Below are 27,426 nucleotides of genomic sequence, written 5' to 3' on the forward strand. Positions count from 1 at the left end.
TCAACCATAGGAAAAAGTCTGGAAAACCTCCAAAAGCATGGAGGTTAAAGAACACCCTACTAAAGAATGAATGGGTCAACCAGGCAATTAGAGAAGAAATTTAAAAATATATGGAAACAAACGAAAATGAAAATACAGCAATCCAAACGCTTTGGGATGCAGCGAAGGCAGTCCTGAGAGGAAAATACATTGAAATCCAGGCCTATCTCAAGAAACAAGAAAAATCCCAAATACAAAACCTAAGAGCACACCTAAAGGAAATAGAAGCAGAACAGCAAAGGCAGCCTAAACCCAGCAGAAGAAGAGAAATAATAAATAGCAGAAATAAACAATATAGAATCTAAAAAAAAAAACCTGTAGAGCAGATCAATGAAACCAAGAGTTGGTTTTTTGAAAAAATAAACAAAATTGACAAACCTCTATCCAGACTTCTCGAAAAGAAAAGGGAGATGACCCAAATAGATAAAATCATGAATTAAAATGGAATTATTACAACCATTCCCTCAGAAATACAAGAAATTATCAGGGAATACTATGAAAAACTATATGCCAACAAACTGGACAACCTGGAAGAAATGGACAAATTCCTAAACACCCACACACTTCCAAAACTCAAACAGGAGGAAATAGAAAGCTTGAACAGACCCATAACCAGTGAAGAAATTGAATCAGTTATCAAAAATCTCCCAACAAATAAGAGTCCAGGGCCAGATGGCTTCCCAGGGGAGTTCTACCAGACGTTTAAACCAGAGGTAATACCTATCCTTCTCAAGAATTCCAAAAAATAGAAAGGGAAGGGAAACTTCCAAACCCATTCTATGAAGCCAGTATTACTTTAATTCCTAAACCAGACAGAGACCCAGTAAAAAAAGAGAACTACAGGCCAATATCCCTGATGAATATGGATGCAAAAATTCTCAATAAGATACTAGCAAATCAAATTCAACAGAATATAAAAAGAATTATTCACCATGATCAAGTGGGATTCATTGCTGGGATGCAGGGCTGGTTCAACATTCGCAAATCAATCAATATGATACATCACATTAATAAAAGAAAAGATAAGAACCATATGATCCTGTCAATCGATGCAGAAAAGGCCTTTGACAAAATTCAGCATCCTTTCTTAGTAAAAACCCTCAAGAAAGTCAGGATTGAAGGAACATACTTAAACATCATAAAAGCCATTTATGAAAAGCCCACTGCTAACATTATCCTCAATGGGGAAAAACTGAGAGCTTTTTCCCTGAGATCAGGAACACGACAGGGATATGCACTCTCACCAGTGGTGTTTAACATAGTGTTGGAAGTGCTAGCATCAGCAATCAGACAACAAAAGGAAATCAAAGGCATCAAAATTGGCAAAGATGAAGTTAAGCTTTCACTTTTTTCAGATGACATGATATTATACATGGAAAATCCGATAGACGCCACCAAAAGTCTGCTAGAACTATACATGAATTCAGCAAAGTGGCAGGATAGAAAATCAATGTACAGAAATCAGTTGCATTCTTATACACTAACAATGAAGCAACAGAAACACAAATAAAGAAACTGATCCCATTCACAATTGCACCAAGAAGCATAAAATACCTAGGAATCAATCTAACCAAAGATGTACAATATCTGTATCCTGAAAACTATAGAAAGCTTATGAAGGTAATTGAAGAAGATATAAAGAAATGGAAAAACATTCCATCCTCATGGATTGGAAGAATAAATATTGTTAAAATGTCAATACTACCCAAAGCTATCTACACATTCAATGCAATCCCAATCAAAATTGCACCAGCATTCTTCTCAAAGCTAGAACAAGCAATCCTAAAATTCATATGGAACCACAAAAGGCCCCAGATAGCCAAAGTAATTTTGAAGAGGAAGACCAAAGCAGGAGGCATCACAATCCCAGACTTTAGCCTCTACTACAAAGCTGTCATCATCAAGACAGCATGGTATTGGCACAAAAACAGACACATTGACCAATGGAATAGAATAGAAACCCCAGAACTAGACCCACAAAAGTATGGCCAACTAATCTTTGGCAAAGCCAGAAAGAATATCCAATGGAAAAAAGACAGTCTCTTTAACAAATGGTGCTGGGAGAATTGGACAGCAACATGCAGAAGGTTGAAACTAGACCACTATCTCACACCATTCACAAAAATAAACTCAAAATGGATAAAGAACCTGAATGTGAGACAGGAAATCATCAAAACCCTAGAGGGGAAAACAGGAAAAGACCTCTCTGACCTCAGCCATAGCAATTTCTTACTTGACACATCCCCAAAGGCAAGGGAATTAAAAGCAAAAATGAATTACAGGGACCTTATGAAGATAAAAAGCTTCTGCACAGCAAAGGAAACAACCAACAAAACTAAAAGGCAACCAACGGAATGCGAAAAGATATTTGCAAATGACATATTGGACAAAGGGCTAGGATCCAAAATCTATAAAGAGCTCACCAAAGTCCACACATGAAAAACAAATAACCCAGTGAAGAAATGGGCCCAAAACATGAATAGACACTTCTCTAAAGAGGACATCCGGATGGCCAACAGGCACATGAAAAGATGCTCAACGTCACTCCTCATCAGGGAAATACAAATCAAAACCATACTCAGATATTACCTCACGCCAGTCAGAGTGGCCAAAATGAACAAATCAGGAGACTATAGATGCTGGAGAGGATGTGGAGAAACGGGAACCCTCTTGCACTGTTGGTGGGAATGCAAATTGGTGCAGCCACTCTGGAAAACAGTGTGGAGGTTCCTCAGAAAATTAAAAATAGACCTACCCTATGACCCAGCAATAGCACTGCTAGGAATTTACCCAAGGGATACAGGAGTACTGATGCATAGGGGCACTTGTACCCCAATGTTCATAGCAGCACTCTCAACAATAGCCAAATTGTGGAAAGAGCCTAAATGTCCATCAACTGATGAATGGATAAAGAAATTGTGGTTTATATACACAATGGAGTACTACATGGCAATGAGAAAGAACGAAATATGGCCCTTTGTAGCAACGTGGATGGAACTGGAGAGTGTGATGCTAAGTGAAATAAACCATACAGAGAAAGACAGATTCCATATGTGTTCATTGTTATGTGGATCCTGAGAAACTTAACAGAAACCCATGAAGGAGGGGAAGGAAAAAAACAAAAAAAAAGAGGTTAGAGTGGGAGAGAGCCGAAGCATAAGAGACTGTTAAAAACTGAGAACAAACTGAGGGTTGATGGGGGGTGGGAGGGAGGGGAGGATGGGTGATGGGTATTGAGGAGGGCACCTTTTGGGATGAGCACTGGGTGTTGTATGGAAACCAATTTGACAATAAATTTCATATATTGAAAAAAAAGCAAAAATGAACTATTGGGACCTCATGAAGATAAAAAGCTGTAAAGGAAACAATCAACAAAATTAAAAGGCAACCAACGGAATGGGAAAATATATTTGCAAATGACATATTGGACAAAGGGCTAGTGTCCCCAAACTGCACACCCGAAAAACAAATAATCCAGTGAAGAAATGGGCAGAAAACATGAATATACACTTCTCTAAAGAAGACATCCAGATGGCCAACAAGCACATGAAAAGATGTTCAGCGTCACTCCTTATCAGGGAAATACAAATCAAAACCACATTCAGATATCACCTCACGCCAGTCAGTGTGGCCAAAATGAACAAATCAGGAGACTATAGATGCTGGAGAGGATGTGGAGAAACAGGAACCCTCTTGCACTGTTGGTGGGAATGCAAAGTGGTGCATCCGCTCTGGAAAACAGTGTGGAGGTTCCTCCAAAAATTAAAAATAGACCTACCCTGGGGCGCCTGGGCGGCGCAGTCGGTTAAGCGTCTGACTTCAGCCAGGTCACGATCTCGCGGTCCCGGAGTTCGAGCCCCGCGTCAGGCTCTGGGCTGATGGCTCAGAGCCTGGAGCTAGTTTCCGAATCTGTGTCTCCCTCTCTCTCTGCCCCTCCCCCGTTCATGCTCTGCCTCTCTCTGTCCCAAAAATAAATAAACGTTGAAAAAAAAAATTAAAAAAAAAAAATTAAAAAAAAAATAGACCTACCCTATGACCCAGCAGTAGTACTGCTAGGAATTTACCCAAGGGATACGGGAGTGCTGATGCATAGGGGCACTTGTACCCCAATGTTTATAGCAGCACTCTCAACAGTAGCCAAATTATGGAAAGAGCCTAAATGTCCATCACCTGATGAATGGATAAAGAAATTGTGTTTTTTATACGCAATGGAGTATTACATGGCAATAAGAATGAAATATGGCCCTTTGTAGCAACGTGGATGGAACTGGAGAGTGTGATGCTAAGTGAAATAAGCCATACAGAGAAAGACAGATACCATATGGTTTCACTCTTATGTGGATCCTGAGAAACTTAACAGGAACCCATGGGGCAGGGGAAGAAAAAAAAAGAGGTTAGAGTGGGAGAAAGCCAAAGCATAAGAGACTGTTAAAAACTGAGAACAAACTGAGGGCTGATGGGGGGTGGGATGGAGGGGAGGGTGGGTGTGTGTATTGAGGAGGGCACCTTTTGGGATGAGCACTGGGTGGTGTATGGAAACCAATTTGACAATAAATTTCATATATTAGAAAACAAACAAAAAATAAAATAAAATAAAATAAAAAAATAAAATAAAATAAAATAAAATAAAATAAAATAAAATACAATAAAATATAAAACAAAATCAGGAAAGACCGGATTTTGCCTAAAGTTAAAATTGGTAAAGAAGTAGTGGTCACTTAGAATAGCCAAGATAGGAAGATGTTTGGTCAGTTTTGTAGTTTGGACAGTGTTCATTATTTCTGTTGAGACATGATTATAAATTATTGTTTTGTTGTCAAAATAAGTAAATAAATAAATAAATAAATAAATAAATAAATAATCTGCCTAATACATAATGAACAATACTGTTTTTAGCTTCTAACACCTGAGCCCTCAAATAAGACAAATTCTGACGAAGACCACAAAACATATTTAGCATCTCTGTCAGGTTGCAGAACATACTATGTAGCTAAGCAAACTGTTTACATAATATATACCAGGTGGCCTATAGGCTATTCTGTTTTTGATAGGATTAATGGCTTCTGGGGTGGGATGCAGGTTTTTGCTGAAGATGTACAGAGGTGCTTGATGGTCATCAGGGGATGAAAATATGCCAGATAAGAAAAACACTATTATGAATATTTTTTAAATCCCAAGAATTGGGGGCCCTTGTGTGGCTCAGTTGGTTAAGCGTCCAAATCCAGCTCAGGTCATGATCTCATGGTTCATGGGTTCAAGCCCCACATCAGGCTCTGTGCTGACAGCTCAGAGCCTAGAATCTGCTTTAGATTCTGTGTCTCCTTCTCTCTCTCACCCTCCCCCAAACGTGCTCTTTCTCTGTCTCAAAAATGAATAAGTATTTTAAAAAAGTATTTTAAAAAATCCAATAATTGATTTTTCTTTCCCCTGTGACTTAATAGTTCATATATGCATTATTTCAGCTCTAATCTGGGTGTTGCTATCACCCATAACTAAATAATGTCATTTCTGAGCAGAATAGTTAATGAATTCAAGTGATGATGGCTCTAAATGTACTGAAAGGGAGTATGTAAATATCATCTTTTCATGACATGACCACTTTTTCCCTAGTTTGTTCATGTAATTTCTGAGTCATTGGGAACTGGCTTCCTTCAATGTCCCATTGTGCCATCCATTTTTCACTTTAATAAAATGAAAGGTCTATGGTTGGTTTCAGCCACACCTGACAAACACAAAACTCAGCTGGACTGACTTGTTTTTGAAAGATCAGCCCAGATGAGGTTAAGGCTCAGCATGAGCAGGATAGATCACCTGATCTAGAGGCCAATATGTACTTTGGTCACAAGCCAACTCATATCTGCCAGGCCCTAAAAGTTTGGAAAACCCAGATAAGCTTCCCAAGTTATGAAGGAGATTTTTTTCATTCATTATAGACTAATAACAAAGGACAACACCTTTCTGTACTTCTTCCAAAGAAGTTACAAGGTGACCTTAGCTATAACAGTGAACAATCAAACATATATGAAGCAAGGGGATTTACTTGCTTGGTCTGAACCTTAGCAATGGACTCTTCTGATATGAAACTTCAGCCACTAGCTCAACCTAATGGGTCCAGGAGCAAATGAAGTGAGACCCAGATACTACCTGAAAGTTCATGATGCTAAGAGTTTGGTCTTGTAGAAGAAATAAGTCCTTTAGAGAAAATGCAGCCAAATAGGTCAAGGATTGCACAGATCACAGAGAAGACATGTTTCTGGACCACCAACCAATCATGATCCTGTTGGCTAGAGAAGTCTCTCACCCAGAGCACCTCCCAATCTGATAAACATCAGCTTGAACGTCCAAAACATTGGAAATAGGAGTTAATGTCAAGTTGTTCTGGGATCTTTTGGCCTCCAACCCATTAGGCCAGTTCTCATAGACCTCCTGCTCAGAATCACCCCAGAGTGTTTATTTTTTTTTACTTTATATTTTAATGTTACTTTATTTTATTTTAGAAAGAGGGTGAGCATGTGAGCAGGGGAGCGGGGCAGAGGCAGAGCAAGACAGAATCTTAAGCAGGCTCCACACTCAGTGCAGAGCCTGACACAGGGCTCAATCCCATGACCTTGGGATCATGACCTGAGCCAAAATCAAGAATCAGACATTCAACCATCATAGCTACCCATGCACCCCTCATCCTAGAATTTTTTAAAAAACAGCCAGAGTGAACTTGAATATCATATTGAGACCAAGTATCTTAAACTTACTAGAGCCAGAGTTTGAAATACAAGAATTTCCTCTTACTGCACTGGATCATTTGGAAGAAACCAGAGTCTCTGAAACTTTGTCCCTGACTTCCCCTTCTTGTATTAGATTCCAGGAAGGCTGAGGGATTACAGTAGTTTGTCCAGGATGGTTTTCCCAGCCTTGAGAGTCTATTTTCACCTGCTCTGTTGCATCTCTTCTCCCACCCATGCCCTGACCTTCAGCCCTGAGGCCCACAGTGGCCCTAATGGAAAATCTCTCTATGCTATAGTCTAGAAGCAATTTCTAAGAGCTGTGCTCAATCTATCCAAGTTAGACTCTAATATTCTAAAAGAAAAATTATTAGTAAAACAAAATATGACTCAGAAATGCTGTCGCTATGAGTTGAGTCAGAAGCATACCGTTCCAAACTGGAGGTTACCCTGACGCTTATCTGTTTCTTGAGTCACCTTGGGCTCCATCTACAAAATTCCTACCCTGGGCACTGTGACCATCTTCTTGGACTTGCTATGGGTACTAAGTTCCAGCCACCCATTTGAGTCTCTTCATTGCCTTCAAACCTTAAGAGATGGTGAAGGCAAGCCTAGGGAAGAGGCAGGGGGCTCAAAGAGCCCCCAATCCCTGAGATCACCTAGACCTATCTAGGGCTCTGCACCTGGGTTCTTGAATTTCTTCATGTGGTTCTACTGGGACCAGCCCTGGGATCCTTAATTTTTCCTGAATTGTGACCTAAAGGCCAGTCTTGGAGTTTCCTGAGAAGAAGTGGAGGTAGGGCTCCTCTAAGTTTACAAAAGGGGAGGGGGGAGAATGAAGAATCTGTCCTCCATGCCTCCCACATGCATAGTTCTATACTCATCAGCACCACAGCCAGAGGGTGGGTGGGCAAGGCAGAGAGAAGGGAAAGTCATTTTTTATCCATTTGACAGATGTCGTGTTAAAATATTGTAGGGGAAGGAGGGCTGTAGGTGGGGGGAGGAGCAGAGAAGGAGATAGGTTGGAACTAATGGTTCTAATGTCATCTTTAAATGTGGCCATCTGCTCTAAGGTGGTGAGAACAGGAACAACATTTAGTTAGGAGCACTTTGACTTGCTCCTATATCTGGAGAACAGAAAGAAAAAAATAAATATATTTCAATCAATTTAAACACTTTTAAGTCTGCTAAGCATGCCCACCCAGGACAAAGCCTTGCAAATGCTTTGAGCCTTTCCAAAGAGAATGTAGGGGAGTCCTTACAACACAAAGAGGAAATCTGCACTTAAAGAGACCATCAGAAAGTAGAAGATGGTTTCTAGTGGCTTATTGATTTCCCTCTGCCTGTTGGCTCACAGTGACAGAAAAGACATTGGTCAAGGCATTAAGCAGTAGCTCTGGTCCCTATCAGCAGTAGTCCCTATTGAGGGGTTGGCCATGTTTCTCCTAACAAAGTCTAGCACAATCCTGTGCTCTCAGTAGACATGGTAAATAGTGGATGAGCAGACGGCGGTGGTGTTCTGTGAGTAGTCACTGGATCAGGCCTTGGGGGACACAAACTGGCTGAGATGGAGTTGACTTACCTTCAGAGGAATGCATCATCTAAACTTAGGCTGTCTGAGAGGGCACAAGATCAGCACATTCAGACCCACCCTCAGGGCCTAGGAGGGATGGCATTGGGTCTTTGTCCCAATGGAAAAGTGGTTGTGCTTGTAACAACAGAACTTCAAGTAGGTCAGCCAGGCTTACGTAAGACAGCTTCTGCCTGTCTGGGCTAGGTGAAGGAGGTAGGGGTGGAGAAGGGAAGGCCCAGGGCAACTGACTGAGGGACAAAGCATCCAGTGTGATGCTAGAACTTGAACATAATCTTCTTGACTCTGTCTCAGGTTCAAGAGCCTGGCAGTGGATTCTTATGCTCAGAGAAGATCTGGATTGGAGATTCTTAAGAACCGGCACACCTAGTTCAGCCTAACAATTTACAGATAAGAAAACTGAGGTTCCAGTGAAGAGGTTACCTAACATCTAAAGCTAGTCAGCAGCAGAGCCAAAATTAGAAACCAAGCCTACAGTATTTTAGAAAGATGGTTGTTAGTTGTTTTTGGTTAAAAAACGTCAATTGGTTAAAAAATTAATATCTACCCCAGTATCTAAATACTAATGTAGTACTAATGCAGTATGTGTTTTATAAACATTTACACAAAAATGGAAATTAATTGATAATTAGCAATTTAATATATAAAGAACTTCCAGTGTTTTCTCCCTCAGCTTCACTTTGGAGATCACTGTTTTAGATATTTTCTGGTACTCTTTCCTCCCTCTGCTCTACAGATATCATCCCTTCAGTACTACAACCAGCACTGCCTCTCCTATCCCTCAGGACCCCAGACAAGTCTGACCCTGGAAATTAAGAACACCTCACTATGAAGGCTAAATGCAGACATTACCAGAATATCTCTCATCACCAAACGTCTTTGCTAAAGAATCTCAAATTCAAATTCACACTAAAATGCAAAGTGCAAAAAAACAAAAAACAAAAAACAAAACAACAATGGGATGGGAAGAAGAGACTCCAGGCCTGGCTTAGTTACTGATTTGTGGTATGAACTTGGGCAGATCTAGCTCCTCTCTGAGCTACTTGAACTGGGTTATCTCAAATGGAAAGTTGGGGTCACTTTTGAAAGATGCTGCTGCCTTGCTTCTAAAAGCAGGTTTTGACAAGAGACAGAGGGGAGTTAAAGGGGACAGAGGGGAGGCAAAGAAAACATGGAAACAAGGAAGTCAGAAGAGGTATGTAGTCTGATAAAAAATGTCAAAAGACAAAACTTGACTATTTTGAATTTTTGCCATGGTCTACATACACCCAAAATAGAATTCCAGTCCAAGGATGGCATTTAGGTTCCACTGCCAGAAGAAAGGGCACTGCCTTCTCCACCCAGTTCAGTCCACTGGGTTCAAGCCATTCAAGGTAGTTCTACAAAAAGAGTAAGTAGCACCACTTCCATGTTCTTAGCACATCACAGTTTCTAAGTTGCTTTCACATTCATGAGCTCACTGAATGAAGCTAAGTTGCTTTCACATTCATGATCTCCCAGAAACTCTGGAAGATAAGCCAAGTAGGAATAAGACCTTACATTTTAAAAATGAGAAAATAGGCTTGGACAAAGGAAGTCACTCAGTTATCCCAGGAGCAGAGGCCAGAAGAGAACTCAGATCTTCTGACTCACAGTCCAATGTTTTCCCTCTAATAATAAAAAAAAAAAGGCTAACATTTACTGAGTGCATACTATATGTCAAAGGCAAATCTAAGTTTTTACATATACTAACTTATTTGATCCCCATTTTAAAAATGAAGAAACCAAGGTTCAAAGAGTTGAAGTGATTGTTGAAGGTCACACAGCTAGAACCAAAACCCAAATAGTTCACTCTAGAACCAGTGATCTTAACCTCTGCTCTCCATAGCACATCCTCATGCCCCACAGGTTCAGAGAACATCCAAAGTATAGCAAGGCATAGAACAGTGGGTATATAACCATTAAAAAAAGAAAAATGAGGGGCGCCTGGGTGGCTCAGTCGGTTAAGCGTCCAACTTCAGCCCAGGTCATGATCTCACAGTTCGTGAGTTTGAGCCCCGCATCAGGTTCTGTACTGACAGCTTGTAGCCTGGAGCCTGCTTCGGATTCTGTCTCTCTCTCTCTTTCTCTCTGCCCCTCCCCAGCTCATGCTCACACTCTGTCTCTGCCAAAAATAAATAAACTTAAAAAAAGAATATATCCATATATATTTATATATCCATAGAACATTTCTCTGGAAGGACCCACTAGTGACCTCTGCAGAGGCAGCCACATGGCTGGAAGGGAGCAGCAGGAGGGAGATTTTTCACTGTGCATCCTCTTATATCGTTCAGATTTTGACCATGTGGATGTATTTCCTATTAAAAAATAAAATAATTTTAAAATAAGGTGTCTAGGGTCAAGGGATCTGGGGAAACTGTGTGGCTGCTTCTTGGCAGGGCTTCAGCAGCTAACTCTTCCCTATACACTCTTTGGGCTCTCAAACTTGAAGAACAGAAGGTGTCTCTCTCCTTTTTTCCTCCAGTTTCCCCACTCCAGAAACTGTCTAATCCCCCAGACAGGGAAGTATCATAGTCATCCTACAGATTTTAGCAGCACAAATGAAAAACACTTTCATTTAGGCTCCCACAGCCAATCAGAGGCCATAGGAAAGTAACATATTCACAGCAGGACAGCTGAAGAAAGACACAAAAGGTCATCTTCCCTGATGCCTAGCACCCAAAGCATGACTTCCACAGATTATTTAATTGCCTTCCTGTTACCACTCAGTTTCAATGTATCTCTCTTAGGTTCAGAAAGGCAAAAATATACAAGGTAGAAGGCCTCCTAGAAAATCTGGCCCAGCTTAAGAGTTTATGATATATAAGGAAGAACACATTAAGTGAGAAAAAGTCAGCCCAGCTGAAATTTAATGTCCACATCAAGGCCAGGTGAGAATCAGCCAAGATGGTCTCAAGGGACTCTTCCAGCTTTGGTTCTTGAATAACCACTATCTTATCCTTCAAGAGTTGGCAAAATACTCCACAGACTAAGGCCCTCAAACATTATATTCTTAGATACATTTCTACCTAAACCCTTATGCAGGTCAGCCACACAAAGCTTCTGTACCCAGGAAGCTATGATGAGGTGGGGGTTGATCAAGTGCCTTCAGGGACCCTTCTCTGAAGTAGCTTAAATGGGCAGCACAATTCCCTATCACAACAGTTTAGCAACGCTGCACTGCTTCCAACATGCAGGATACCAGTAGGACTTAAATTGCTGTAGAAGGGATGAAAGATCAGTGAATGTGCCTCTCATGGGCAAGCAGGATACTTCTGGTGAAGGCCAGGCCCCAGATAGCCCCCCTTCCTTGTTCTGTGTCAGAAACAAATGAAGTTTTTAAATTATGTTAACTTAAGCTGCCATGGGCAGCTTTCTTTAGCACCGGATTTCTGGCTGGTAGCTTGGAACTACATATAGAAAGAACACTAAACAGAGTCTGAAGGCATGGATCCACCACTGCCTAATTATATAGCCTCAGGCTGGTCTCTCCCTCCACTGTGCTTCAGTATCCACATCTGTAAAATGGAGACAATACTGGCCTTAAAGGAAGGATAGGGGAAAGGAGTGAGAACTAAAATGAAAACAAGCTCCTGAATTACCTCTAAACTACCTGTAATAATGACCTGGATGAACTCTTAAGAATCCAAACAGCAGCAAAACATGTTCAACATTTTATGACACACATTTCACATCCTTTGCCATGATGAATTCTTGTACCCAACAATCCTGAGATTTATAGTTAAGCCCACTTTACAGATCAAAAAACTGAGGCTTGGAAGATCTTTGGCCACAATGTATAATGGCAAGAAGAAACCTGAACTTGAGCCTATGTAGTCTAGTTCCTGACCCATCCCCTTCAACAAAGCAGGTGAAATGGTCCTGAGCACAAAATGGAATAAGGCACTCTTCTTGGGGTCAGCATTCCAGGTTGCTTCCTCTGGCAGATGGCAGGTATAGGTCTGACTTTGCTTTTCCTAGATTAGGAAGAAGTCCTTGCTCCTGACGTCCTCCACTTTTCCTTGCTGCCTAGGGTTCTGAGGAGGCAAAACTGTACAATGTTGCAAACCTGTTTTCTGAGAAAGAATTGACCTAGCACTGAAAAAAATCTGTAAGGTTGAGGGTGACCCCAGTATGACTTTGATCAACCTGACACCATGAGGTTTCCTCTCCCTGACCCCCTTTTCTTTCTATGGCTACTGTGATAGGAGTCAGGCCTGGCTGTTGATGGGCATTGAAAGTAGCTTAGGGATGGAAGTACAGATTCATGGGTGAAGAATTAGTACGTCTGCAAAGCATTTTCTCAACTTTTAGTCTGAGTTCTTGCCAGCATCTGAGGGATATACTGGCTATTTTGCCTACAGACCAAAGAAGACCCAGACAGAGGAGGGAACCCCGACTGAGGTACACCCTAAGTTTCAAAACAGTGACTGGAATTCATGTTTCTTGATCTCAAATGCAAAGTTGAGAAACAAGCGTAGGCCTGTCATAGTCAAGAGTATCCCACTCAGGGTAAGGTTGCTGCTGCAGGGCAGACCTGGCACACTCTAGCTACCTGTCTCTCTGCTTAATACCTTCAATCAACACTGAGTCTAGGGTTCTCTCCTTCCAGCTCCAGCCTTTAGTTACTAAAGGCCAGAAAGGCCTCCCTAGGACATCCCGACCTGATTTCCAGGTTGAGAAATTCTAAAAATAGCAGGTCCTCATTAGTGGGGCCAGATGGCTCAAGCTGTTGTGCCTAGGGGCAGGGTTGTGGTCATTAAGAATGTGGCTATTGAAGTGGCCTGAGGTGATCTCTAAAAATGGTTCCTATTCACTTGACCCAGAAAATCCTACAAAATCATGCAAAGCAAGAGGTTCAAATCTTCATGGTTACTTCAAGAACACACATGAAACTGCCCAGGCCATCAAGAGTATGCATATGTGAAATGCCACTAAGTATGTGAACTATGTCACTTTGCAGAAGCAATGTGTGCCATTCCATTGCTACAATGGTGAAGTAGGTAAGTGTGTCCAGGCCAAATAGTGCAATGGGACACAGGGCCAGTGGCCCAAAAAGAGTGCTGAATCTTTACTTCACATGCTGAAAACTGCAGAGAGTAATGCTGAACTTAAGGGTTTAGATGCAGATTCTCTGGTCATTGAACACACCCAGGTGAACAAAGTCCCCAAGATGCAGCATAGAACTTACAGGGCTCACAGTTGGACTAACCCATAAATGAGGTCTCCCTGCCACATCGAGATTATCCTTACTGAAAAAGAGCAGATTGTTCCTAAACCAGAAGAGGAGGTTGCACAGAAGAAAAAGATATCCCAGGAGAAACTGAAGAAACAAAAAGTTATAGCCCAGGAGTAAATTCTGAATAAAATGCAAATAAAAGTTTTTTAAAAAGGAGAAGAAAATGGCTGTTCTCTCTACCCACCACTGACCCAGAAGAGGCTGGGTCTTACACATCCTGCTACTTCTCCTCACATCCTCCCACCTACAATTTAGATATACTTGTTGGGGTCCAAGTTGTTACTTCGTTCCCAAGAAAAATGAACTGTAATATTCAGTTACTTTAGGTTGTCTAGGACATTCTTTCACAATCATATCATTCCATAATTGTTTGGAAGTGATTGGTGTATGGAGGAGCAGGTTCAAGCTTTCTGCACTGATTAGTGCCAATTTATCTTCTCCATTCTTCTCCATCTGCCTATTAACACAACATCTGAGGGCTCAGTTGCAAATTTTGTTTGCATTGAAGAGACTGCTATAACACATGCCATCTTGAGTACCCATTTTATCCTTGAGCTCACTGCCCTCTGAAGTCTGATTTCAGGGATAAAGGAAGGGAGGGCCAGAGCAAACTGATAAAGGCCCACCAGGTGGGGCCAGCACTGGGATGTGCCCACTTGGAAAGCTGGGACAACTAGTTGGTTCTAAGGGTAGCATGTGTTCTGGATCAGAGTGTGCCCCATAGGGGTGTATGGGGCATGTGAGTGTGCCCCATAGGTGTGTTAAAATGTATCTCATCGCGGGAGGGTGATTCATGCAGGCAAGTTCTTAAAAGTATGTATTTTAGGGATAGGAGTGTATTTTCTGGGGGTAGGAGTATATCTGAACATGCATTTCAGTGTGCCCTATGTGTATTTGGGTGTGCAGTCATACCTTACATGCATGCACGTGTGTCCACACATACAAATTTGCATAAGCATGCATCGTATGTGCCTTTGTGTGTATACCCTGCCCGTACAGAGTAAGTCCAAATGTGAGTGTACCTCATGATAAACTGAATGTGTGTGTTCCAAGTGTGTCAATGTGAAAGTGTACTCCACACTTGTATCCCATGTGTATCCCAAATATACCTCACAAAAAGAAAACCTCCAAACTGAACATGAAAGGCAAAAGAATCTAGGGCTACCCTTCATGCATCCCTGGATGATATAATATATGAGTGGACATACCATAGGTCAAAATAGATGTATCTGAAATGTCAATCAGTAGTTCAATACCAACCTAGCCAGAATTATCTAGTGGCATCTGCCTGGTTTTATCTGCTATTGACTAACTTTTATAACAAGACCTAGATAGAAACAAAGTGCAGAAGGCATCTTTAGAACAATATCATTGCCAAAGGCCACTTGGTTGGTTGGTTGGTGAACTGATAACAGTTAACTCTACATTCTAAGCTCTTCCTTGCACACCACTGCTTTTAAGAAGCAGCACTGATCTGAGTCAATCAGAGCAATTCTATGAGTCAATTTCCTTAGCCCTAAAATGGGGAATAATCCTGGCCTTGCTCACCTCATAGGGTTGTGGAGAAAAGGCCAATGTGGCCAATGTGTGTATAGAAAACTATACAATAGTCCTTATCTTCTAGCTCTGCCCTCCAAGCAATGAGAATTTTCCAAACAAAATGATACAAAGGTGAAGAGTGTTGATTTGTTCTAAGTAGGTCATTTGTTAGGAGCCTGCAGTTTCTAACACAACTCTTAATTGTATCATGAAAACCCAGTAATGCTCATCACAAATCCTAGCCAAGGACCTGGGGGCCAAGAATTGATTTTTAATTGCCAGGTGCCTCGATGGTTCTGGCTTGATGGACTTGAGAAGGCACTAAATAAAAACACAATTAATTCTGGCTTTCTGCCAAGCTCCTCTTTTAGCTTTGCAGGAGACAGGGAGAAAGCTAGTCTGCTATTCATAGCAATATGTATGTGGCTGGGTGGGGGAGATGGAACTGAGGGTAAGTAAAAGAAAGCCTCCTATAGAAAAAAAATCCAGCTTTCCACCAAGGACCCAAGACATGGGCCAAGTCACAGAACTTTTATACTTTTAATGGAGAGAAGTAAAAGAGTCCTTCATTCTGTGACTGAGAAATAAGGCACAAAGACAATGGTATTTGTTCAAGGTCACCCAGTGACTGAGTTCATATTTGCAGCCCCTCTTAAGTCATGTGTATGTCTTTCATTAACAAAACCTTTACAAAGGGCCTACTGAGTGTCACTTCCCTCCATTGTAACAGTTGCACTGAGATTTCTGCCTCAGAGAGTTCTCAGGGATTTACACCCCAATTAACAGAAAAGAAAACGAATTCAGAGAGGCTAAGTACCTTGCCCAAGGTCATAGAACTAAAAAATGACAGATTACTAGTTCAGTGACCATTTGCTTCCCATCACACTACACAGGTTTCCTTCACCATCTGTGAAAATCAAAAGCAGCTTGCAAGCGACAGGTCCAGGAACTCACATCCTTGCTAGGCAATGTTCTAGTTCCAGTACTACTACAAACATATTGTGCTTCCTTGACTGAGTCCTTTCTCTTTCTAAGCCTTCTAAGCCTAGTTTTCCAGCTTCCACAATGAATTAGATTCAGAATAGCTGTAATACCCCTTTTCTAGAAGATACAGCTATCTGGAATGACTTTAAATTGCACTATAACTTCCAGAGCTTGAGCCCAGATCAGATGTTATATGACAATGACTCTTTGAGTCTCATTTTTCTCATCTGTAAAATGATATTTCCTGTCCTTACTACTTCACAGGACTACAGAAAATATCAAGTGAGATAATTTGTAAAATCCCTGAAAAGTGTAAGACAGTGTTGATTCTTGACAATCAAGAATCAAGCAAGCATTACTAGTCCCAGTTGCCTTTCTCTAAATCCAAGTACAGAAAGTGTCTATGTGCATTTTGTCCAATAAATCTTCCTGAGTCCTCCTGTGCAGTTCAACCTTGATTCTTAAGACAAGCAGTTCATCTGGTTGCAAGGTCTAAGGGAAATTAATAAATCCCTCCACTCCCTTTGGGCCCTAACCACAAAACAGTCTCATAGTTTTGCCTTTGTTCTGAGCCCCCCGCCCACTCTACTAGGTCTACCACAGCCTCTCCTAGGGTCACCTGGCTCCCCACTGCCTGCCTCTTTCCCAATGTCAAAGCAGCCACTACTGCCCAGACCTCCTGCCAACCAGCAGGGTTCACAGAGGGAGGAGGAAGGAAGAGAGTGGGCAGAGGAGAGGCTGTGGGAGGTACAGCTAAAAGTAGCTGCTGTCTTTAGGCACCACATTCTGAGGGGGTGGGGGTGGGCACTTAGCACATTCTTCCTGCAGCCAGCTGGGCATGGAGGTGCATGGCTCCTCCTTCTCTAATGAAGGCAGGCAGGCAGAGAGTTCAGAGCTTCCAGAACCATTCCCAGAGCTGGTTATGGGTATGCAGTGCTGGCCTCTTCTGGACCCTGAGGGTGGATGTTTGCACAGCACAGAGCTGCATCCAGGGCTCCCTCCCTCAGGAGAACTAATGTAGTCTGCATTGCAGGAGATTCTATGATTCCCTGTCCCTCACCTCACTGCCTGGCACCCCAAGGACTACTGACAGGCCTGCTCCCCTCCAGGAGGTTACATAATACTACTGCTCTCCCAGTTTCTCTATCAACTTGCTTTCTCCAGCCAAACTTGAGAGTGCATTCAGGTCTCTGATCTAGCCAAAGGAACACTGAGCCAGCACCCTATAGCAGAGGTAGCAGGTTACGGAACATAAAGTCCTGATTTGAGGACTCAGGATCCCAGGCCCATCATTGAAACCTTGGACAAGTCCCTTTTCCCTTAAGTGCCTTAGTTTTCTCACTTGTAAAATAGGAATTCATGCTATAGATCTCCAAGGTATTCTTATCTCTGTCCCTTTGTGATTCTCTGTGAATCCTGCCCACTTAAGTGAAAGAATTACCTCCCCTACCTAAGTTTGTCCTATCTTCTAAGCAGTCTGTCTGAGCTGGGCAGAGCCATTCCCACTGTCCTAATCCCAATTCCCCTAATAAGTAAGGTCTACTCTGGCAAGATTCTAGACTCTGTTTTCCACCTCTGTCCTAGGCCCATTTCAACCAAACTAGTTCTGCTTTTTCCTGTTCTATATAGAAGCTTCTGGCTCAGATTTCATTTGAAAATATGGTTCTTCTATTGAATTCACTCTTCATTTTAATGACATGGGAACTGAGACCTAGTGGGGAATGGCCTTTATCCCCTTGTGGGAAAGTGGCAGCAAGGTAGGAACAGAGCCATGGCTTGCTTCCAGGGGTCCCAAGACAATTTACAGTGTTTTTATTTCCTACTGAAGGTATGCCTTCCATATAGTGTCTCTGCTATGCATGCACAACTTTCCTTCTTCTCTGCTACCAACTCTTGACTTTGATGCTCAAAGACCAAATGGCCAATTCTTGCCAAGGGAAACTAGCACAGAAGAATGATAAGGGCAAGAAAGAACTGACCTCAAACACACCCTTAATGTTTCCTTTTCCTCCAGGTTGCCCCTTCACCCCTTTCTTCTAAGTTTCCTCATGAGTTTTGCTCTATGTAGTGGAACCCCTTCAGTTCTGAGTCATGACCACATTCTGACCACAGAGCCCACCATGCAGGGCACACTGGAAGAACTACAGGATATAGCGTAGGGAGGCCTGGTTTCTAGGTCAGGAACTACCACTTCCTGAACTGTGTGTCCTTGAGTGAGTCACTTAATCTCTCTATGCCTCAGTTTCCTCAACTACTTCCAGGTTTTAAAAGGAGCCAATGACAATGAGAAAGAATGAAATATGGCCTTTTATATCAACATGGATGGAACTGAAGAGTGTTATGCTAAGTGAAATAAGTCATACAGAGAAAGACAGATACCATATGTTTTCACTCTTATGTGGATCCTGAGAAACTTAACAGAAACCCATGGGGGAGGGGAAGGGAAAAAAAAGTTAGAGAAGGAGGGAGCCAAACCATAAGAGGCTCTTAAAAACTGAGAATAAACTGAGGGTTGATGGGGGGTGAGAGGGAGGGTAAAGTGGGTGATGGGCATTGAGGAAGGCACCTGTTGGGATGAGCACTGGGTGTTGTATGGAAACCAATCTGACAATAAATTTCATATTAAAAAAATAAAAGGAGCCAATGAAATAACTAGAGAACTTTTTCAAAATTCTTATTAACAGTAGTAGTATTAACTAAATAAATGGCTACTTAAAATACCACAGGAAGGGGCTCTGGGCTGTCAAAGTAGCCACGACCTTTCCTCCTTTCCCAGACAGACCTACAAGGCTGATATTTTATCTATAAGAGGCAATTCTCAATTATCCATGCAACATGTCTTTTTAAAGACTGCTAAATCTCAAACTGGAATCTTTCTGCCACTCAGTTCACTGTTGGGCTCTCTTCCCTGCTGGCAGCCACTGTGTGCTCAATGAATACAAGCTTTTAGAAGAAACCTAAGCCAAATATAATTAGGAAAGCAGATCTATTACCCCCACCCCAAATCACCCTATGTATTCCAAATCTGCTAAAAGGGATCTTTTGGATTGCCTGATGGTTTTGAATAATAATATCCTTAATCATTTTGATCATTTTTATTAATCACAAAGTAAGCACACATCATTAGACAGAAGAAATCTTTCAAGTTATCTAATCCTCCTATCCTATCTTGCAGATGAGGAATCCAAATTTCAGAGGGCAGAAGTAATTTACCCGAGGTCACACAGCAAAGGAACAGAATCTTCCCTACTATTACAGCAAATGCACAAGGACTCTTTTTTCCTGAAGGGTTCAAACCATCTCACAGCTGATAATTTTAAATCCAAATAGGTCCCCAGACTACTCACTCTCTAGGGTTAAGTCCTTTTTAGAGTGGGCACAAGCCCCTCAAATTCATCAAGGCCCCCACAATCCTAGAATAAAATCTCACCATCTGTGAAGCCTGCCTATTCATGTGTGCAATAAGCTAGATTCAGGCTGAGCTGACATTTCCTTTTAACATAGCAGTCATTCTCATCCCTGGCTGAACATTACTGTTACCTCAAGGAGCTTTTAAAAAAATATTGATGCCATGGCCACCAGATCTCCAGAGATTCTGGGAATTGTTGTTAGTCTTGTTAACTTCCAAGGTGATTCCAATGTGTGTCTAGGGCTGAGAACCACTGGTTAATAAAACAATTCAGCCAACCAAGGCAAACATGCACAAAGATGTTCCCAAACTTTCTCAAAACCAAATATATTGTTTTAAAGCTACATCTATGATGCCCTGTTTTTCCAACAAGGGGAAAAGAAAAGTGATGGTACACAAAATCTACAGTTGTGGCACTGGCCCTCAGCAAATCCTGGACCTAGTTAAGAAATATATAGTTTATGGGTACTGAAAGAAAATAGGGAATTCTGGAGCCTGCAATAGGATTTACCAGGATTAAGATGCCAAGTGACTCATACTCCTTTCTCTGATGAGGTCATTGGCTTGGTAGATGATTGATAGAAACCTAGAATACATCTTGATGTCTACAAAGCATACAAATCTATCATGACACGTTATCCTCATTAACATGTTGGTAAGATAAATGAGGGTAGAGCCCAATGGATTCTGCACTGGTTGACCAGATATATACAAAAGTTAATGGGCTGTAATTCCAAGAAGGGGCTCTGGTGAGATTACCCCCATCATATTGAACATTTCTTTGAATCAACAATTTGGGTAATACTTATTCAATTTCCAAATGACGCAATGATAAAATAAACTTTTAATCTATTTCATGACATAAAGAAAAAAAATTTAAACCCCTCCCCAAAAGCAAGAATAGACCAACCAAGGGAAATAAAGTTTAACTGATGCAATGTTAGAAGAGACTGCTAATTTGTTGCACAGTATAAAGAAAAATTTTTTAAACCCATAAAAAGCTAGAATGGACTAACCAAACAAAATAAAATTTAATGAATTTGGTTCAAAAAAGCCTCAAAGAACCAATTTCACAACAGAGTAGGAGACTGGACTAGACAGCAAAGCATTTGAGCTTACAATCCCAAAAGGTAGTACAATGGTTCCTAACGCTGGCTACACATTTGAATTACCTTAGGGAGCCTTAAATTTGAAATTTAGAGGGGAAAAAAGCTGTCAAGGACCTATCCAATTAAATTAGAATCTCTCAGAGTGGGGACCTGGCATGGATATTTAGGAACTCCCCAACTGATCTGAATGTTCAGGGAGGGTTGAGAACCAGTAGAATGCTACATTATTAGATATTTCACAGATAGATCAAAGTCCCTTTGTACTTCATCCTCATCAAGTGGCATCTGGACTAGCATAATCAGTTCTGAGCAGCACAGTTTAAAAGAAATATAGAAAAATAAGAGTACTTCGAAAGGAAGGACAATTGTATGAAAACGGCAGTTCCTTAAAAACATTTTGTATTTTAGTCTTCACCAATTCACACTGCCTTTCTCCTTAAAGATCCCAAATATTAAGTTTTCACAAGACTAAAGGAAACCCTTTGGTGTATATTCAAGATAAAAAGTCGGTATTTTACTTAATAAGGAATTCTGTGCAAAATTGCTGTAAAAATTAAAGGTATGAAAAAGTACTAAAAATGTAAGCCAGCAAACTTGAGGAAGCTAGTATGACTTCAGGAATGACTCACACACCTCCCTCTTTGCCTGACTTCATTCAGCTTCACACTAGCTGGAAATGATCAACTCCAACTCTCCCCACTCTCCATTTGAAAAGCAGACCCACATCCATCTCACCAATGTCTCTGACCTTTACTTACCTCATCTGTAACACAGGGAAAAACAATCATCTCTACCCACTTCATAACGCTGATGTGATGCACAAAATTAGAAAATATGTAAAATTACTTTGTAAACTCCATAGGCCCATGAACTGACAAGGGTCACTAGTAACTGTCATTACTGGACTGTATCCCAAGTCTTCTCTATCTTCTAGGCCTTTACCCCTTAATAGTTTTTCTACTTTGTGCTTTGGTGCCAGGGCAAAGCACAGTTAACTAAATACTCTTGAGAATTAGACCCACCTAACGACAGGAGACACTCTAGGCAGATATCAGAAGAGCTAAGCTTTGATCAAGGATTCTTAGAAAATCAGAGCCTCAGTTGGACTTAGAAGAAGTTGCAGTTACAAATAAGAGCTAGAGAATATAAGATTCCCCACCTCTATCCCACTTCTTGAGGCAAAGCTAATGTGCGGCTGGATCCAGATGCTTTGTGTGAGATCTTCTGAGAAGGTGGTTATTTTGGAAGAATAGGTTCAAGTCCCAATCATGTGTTCATCCAGAAAAAACACTGCATAGGCCAAAGGGAGCAGAGGCCAAGATAACAGACAAAGCTGGAAGGACATGCTTTAGCACCATCATTGCAACTGTGAGATTGTGCCCTCTAGTCAGAGCCAAGTGCTCTCAATCTGGGCCTCACCACAGGGCAGAAGAGTACCTCACTCACAGGTTCACTGGAATCTCTCAGCTCCCTAAACACTTAATCACCACACAAGTGAATGAGAAAATCAGCCAAGGCCCAAGACCTGTTCACCAGCCCCACAATCAAAATGGTCTTCCTATTTGCCCAGCCTTCCATTTAGAAACTATTCAGAGACCAACAACCTAGAAACAAAACTCCCCAAACTCCACATTAGAGCCAGGTTGGGCATTTTCCTAAGCCACAGACAAAATTGGGGCATACTACACAAATATATGCTACAGGTTCTGGCAGGGGCTGTCTCAATGGGGGAAAGGCACTGCTCAGTTTGTTCCTACCACACTATCCCTCCACCTCCTCCCTGAATCAGCCAAAAGTCAGAGTGGAAAAAAATATTTTTCAGGGCCTACAGACTTCCTTGCACTGAAAGCTGGGCTGTGAAATGACTCAGTTAATCTTAAGAAGGCATTTGGAAGAAAGGAGAAAGGAATTTGAACCCAGGAGCTTTCCAATAAACAGTCCCCATGGCTAAAAGTCGGCTAGGCTCTGTATGCCTTCTGTGGACATGTTTTCTAGGCATTTGCAGGCAATGGGGATCTTGTTCTTTTTTTGTCCATTTCCCCAAAAGCATCTCTCTAAGTCTTGCTGGGCTCCAGCTCCCATTTTCTAGAGGCCTTTGTGCCTGGACCTTTAAAGGGTGGGCTCTGGAGCTCAGCAGGAACTGAGTAATGCAGGAGGTTGCTAGGATACTGGTAAAGGGCTGTTCCAGACTCCCCTGGTGGAGAGCTGGAGGGGAAAATTTCTGAGCTAGAATTTTGTGCATCCTAAGAGCAAAATCCTATCCTCTACCCAATGCAGTCAGAGAGGAAGAAAGGGAACTAGAAACTTAGTTGGGAAAAGATGGGATAAATCAGAGAGGAAAAGCCCTCTTCTCTTCCATCTCCCCTTCCACAGTAGGAATGGGGGCAGAGTAGATGAGGCTATATCAGAGGGGAGAGTAAATGGAGAAGGGAGAAGATGAAGAGACAGAAGAGGGAGGGAAAAAAAGTAAAAATGCAGAGGGTTCCGCTCTTCTGGGCTGCATTTTTCATATTCTCCCACTCTTCTCTTTTTGCATATCCTCACAAGTCTGAAGGAGAAATGCCAAACCTTTAGGATTCACACAAGTAAAAAGCCACACTGCCAACTTTGGTTCTCTACTTCCCAAACTCCCTTTTAGCTGCTCTTGGGTGGCCTGCCATCTGGCTAGCAACATCCCCTTACTTGCCTAGAGATAAGTTAATTTGAAAAATGCTTACCCATTTTGTCAACTAAATTACTGATGGAAATACCCCTTTAGCCTGAGGGGTTGTGAAGTAGCAGGAGGAGTGGTAGGGGAAATACCCATCCAGTCTGGCACCAGTCAAATCTTTACAGGCCCTAGCACAAGGAGCCCATTCAGAACTGTGGAACACTCAATGCATGCCCTGCTGTTTTTCCTCATTCCTAGAACAACCAACCCCCAGCAACATTCAAGAGTGTACATCCTCTCCCCTACACACACACACACACACACACACACACACACACACACACAGAATGGTGTGCATACACACCATAAACATACTGTCACACACCCTACACACATACATTCCCAAAGGTTCTCTGCCAAGGGTCTGTCAGGCACTCAGAGGTGAAACTTGTGGCATTTCATAACACTATTTTGTCACAAACCTGGCTCAAAGACTAGACTTACAGAACTCTTCTCACCTTAAAGAGACGGGGGGGGGGGGGGGAAGCAAAAAGCATTCCATTGCTGTAATCCAGTTTTCTTCCCACACAGCTAGGTAAAAAATCTCTTAGGTAAAACTTAAGTTTCACCAGATACCAGCAATAAGGTATTTCCTCCCTCCACCCCATCACCCATTGCTTAACATTTCATTTTTCTTTTCACTTGTCTTTCCAGTTGATCGTCCTCTGATTTCAAGTGCATATGGGCACCCAAAATCACAAAACGCAATAACTTGGAGGTTACCTAATCCAACCATCCCCAAAAGCCAATGTTACAGGGAACCCCAAACACATTGAGAAGGAAAAAAAAATTCCCAAGGTCAAATAACTGCTCAACAGACAGAACTCAAGTCTGTAGCTGCCCAGCCTGGAGATTTTCCTGTCCAATGTGTTTCAAAACAAAGTGTCCAGCCAAAATATAAGCTTACTTTAGATAATACCACTAGAACTAAGGATGTGTGTGTGGTGGTGGCGGGGGGGGCGGGGGGAGGTGACGCTCACAAGATTCTCTTTGCAAAGAAACAAGTTCAGGTCAATCCAGACCCCCCCCCCAAAAAAAAGGGACCGAAAAGTAAATAATAAGAATTAATACCACCAAACTTCCCAGATCATGCTTATACTATGGTACCAACAGAATTAAAAACAAACAAAAACAAAAACAAACAAAAAACCCTTTTACCCAAATCAAGCCAAGAGCACACCCTGAGGCTCAAAACCTCTTCGGATGACATTAAATAACACTTTCTGGGTTCTGAGGTCAGGGCAATTTCAAGAGCCCCCTTCACAGCCCCTTTCCCTTCATAGTCATTTCCAAAAATATTGAACAACAGGATATGGAACCTGACAGCACAATGGCAGCAGTTCCGTACATCACACAGGAGTAGTCAGTCGCCCACATGGGTTCAGGGGGAACATGCATGTATACTGTATGTGCCCTGATTCATTGCTACATGGGCCAGAAATGGCACTATTTCAAGTCAGGTAAGCACAGAATGAGGACTACCTGCCAATCAGTGGGTGGAAGTGGAGAGAAAATAAATATGCACATTGGCATCACAGACAATTTTTTCCTGGCTTTTCCAAAGGTGTTCTTAGTGGAAAGAGAAATATAAAATAATAACAATAGCAATAACAACTACAACCACCACCATCTGACAGAAATGCAAATATATGTCAAAATTGAATGTTACTTGTAGTTCATGCCTTCCCCAGCTCTCATCCCATTCCATCCAGACTTTTTTGGAGGGGGAGGGTGCTCAAAACTCTCAATTTAGCATGATACATACTTTCATTTTGTTATGGAAATCTTTCCATTAGAGACCTCTGATCTTAAAGAACAAGGAAGCAAACAAAAACCATCACTTTCTCATTAGCACTAGCAAGTTCTATTTAAAATGTAGTTCAAGAACATCATGTAAATGAGAATATCCAAAAGAGGCATATACAAATACCATTATTCCCAGGGTGGGTAAAGAGCTGGCTTTTGTTGTTTTTCAGAGGACACGCAGAAAAAAATCCACAAACTCAAATCCAATGGTACAATCTTCTCTGGGAAAAGGAAGCTAAACAGCTCTTATCAAGGTCTTCTCTTGCCAATTCATAAAGATCAGAGAAGGCTCTTATGTCTCAGTCCATGATTCCAAAGAAATTGACATTAAATGTTTTAATAAATGCTTTAAAGGTGGCTTCTTTCCAGACTGTAAACTGTGATCCCTGAACAGCAAATTGAGAGTCAAATGACACAGTCACCAACTGCCAGCTCTGCCACCCCACCGCATCACTTCTCAAATTCTCACTTCTCATTAGAAACTAAAGAATCATTTTCCTTAAATTCATTCCTTGTATCGATTTTTTTTCCCTCTAAACATCCAGCACAGGGCTGTCTTTCCTTAAGATGTCAAAAATCCATCACGCTCTTCCCACACCCCCCTTTCTCCACAAACAAACCCAAATTCACTCCTGATGGCAGGAGAAAATTTTTGACTAAAATTCCCTGATGGAATTTAAAGGTAGTTTTCAAGAAAATGAGTTGACAAGACACCACAAACAGCAAAGCCACTGTTTAAGGACGCAGATCTTGCTCCGTGAACGTCACATAGATGGAGAATGCACACATACATGCACACTCAAATAGAATGCATTTCTTTATCAACAATTTTACTCAAGCAATAAGCAACTACATTCACAGGCATATTTAAAAGACAAGACATGACAAAAGATTTAGGGAGAGATAATATACCAACGTCATACATATCACAGCGAGGCCATGTTGAAGCTCAAAACGTTTTCCCCCCTGAGTAAGAAAGCTTGCTCTTTCTCTCCCTTCCTTTCCCTGTCACTGTCTGTCTCTGTCTCTGTCTCTGTCTCTGTCTCTGTCTCTCTTTTTTTTTCTCGGTGGTTCTCGGGATGAAATCAAAGCGAGAGTTCGCCACAGCTCAGGAGGCTGGACTCCATTCAGCGCGTTCCCAGGAAAAACATGAGTATGACATTGACAAGCAGGAGGACTACAATCACGGCAAAAACAACTACAGTTTGCACATCCAGGGTCATGGTGCAATGCAGAACACTGTAGTGTTCCAAGTGGGGGGCCGGCAGATTGGGAGATGTCAGTCTCTGTTCTGTCAGACTGTCCATACAGCCACCATGCTAAAAAGGAGAGGAGGAAGTCGGATGGTTGGGGATGGGCTGGGTCTGGCGCCCGAGTTTGGTATGGGGTGGGGGGGGGGATGGGGACAGGGGAGATGGCTTTCCCCCTTCTCAGGATTGGGCTGATCTTTCCTCCCTAGCTGAGAAATCTTAGCTCACGCTGAAGTCGGCAGAGTCCAGCATTCTCTCTCAGGCGCCAAGGAAGAGGCAAAATCCTGGCTTTCAAAGGGAAATGCGGGAGGAACCAGTGTGAGGTTCTCAGGCGCCTGACCGGTCTGTTCGGGCGTGCGTCTCCACCTGCTCGGCTATAAGTCAGTCTCAGTCTCCCCCTACTCCCTCTGTAACGCTCGCTTTCCTAGCTTGCTCGCTTTTCTAGCCAGGTTGCTCGCTCTCTCCGCGGGGTTCCCGGTTGCCAGCCTCTCATTTAAAACCTGCCTTGCTGGTTCTCTCCCTCTCCTCTCCCCACCCCCCCCCCAGGCCGTAGGCGGCCTTTTTATTCATCTAGCTACTGTGGGCGCCTGCGTGAGGCACGACCCGTGCTGCTGACAGTCCCGCGGGCCAATAGCAGGTGCTACAGCCTCGCGTTTACTCGCTGGGTTGGGCGGGACTTAAGCTGGCGTGCTAGCGGCGGTAGCCAATCGGCAGGCCCAAGCCCCCGGACTAGCTAGAGCCAAAGGCCGCGGGTTCTGGTGTGGGGGTGGGGAGCTTGTTGGGGGTGCGTTGAGGGGTATGTAGGGAGGAGGAATGGAGGGAGCACACGAAAGTGGGAGGAAAGGAGAGGGCATGGAAGGGAGAAAGGGAAAGAGGAATAAGGGGAGGATTATGGGAAGCAGGGGGAAAAGAGAAGGAAAGAGGAGGGAGAAAATATAGAGGATAAGATGAAGAAAGAAAGGTGATGGAAAGGGAGGAAAGGTTGAAGAAGAAAAAGAAATGAAAAAAAAAAC

The 27,426-nt window shown here is 42.3% G+C and overlaps 1 protein-coding gene and 1 pseudogene across 4 annotated transcripts in view; one reads left to right on the forward strand and one right to left on the reverse strand.

Annotated features, from left to right (window-relative positions):
• ARHGEF9 (Cdc42 guanine nucleotide exchange factor 9) overlaps positions 1-27,426 on the reverse strand; it is a 195,939-nt gene that overhangs the window by 142,271 nt on the left and 26,242 nt on the right. The window contains exon 1 of one of the 4 annotated variants that reach the window (XM_043571347.1): positions 26,087-26,946. The exons of 2 other annotated variants lie outside the window; for them this stretch is intronic. Coding sequence is in view for 1 of the 2 variants with exons in the window: in XM_043571346.1 (XP_043427281.1) it covers positions 26,076-26,084 (9 nt within the window). In the remaining variant the exon portion in view is untranslated. Of the gene's footprint in view, positions 1-26,075; positions 26,947-27,426 lie in introns of those variants that run through there. One more of the 4 variants, XM_043571346.1, reaches the window with a different exon arrangement.
• Positions 13,085-13,723, forward strand: LOC122477876 (annotated as a pseudogene).

The sequence above is a fragment of the Prionailurus bengalensis genome, chromosome X (genome assembly GCF_016509475.1).
Source record: "Prionailurus bengalensis isolate Pbe53 chromosome X, Fcat_Pben_1.1_paternal_pri, whole genome shotgun sequence".
Classification (NCBI taxonomy): Eukaryota; Metazoa; Chordata; class Mammalia; order Carnivora; family Felidae; genus Prionailurus; species Prionailurus bengalensis.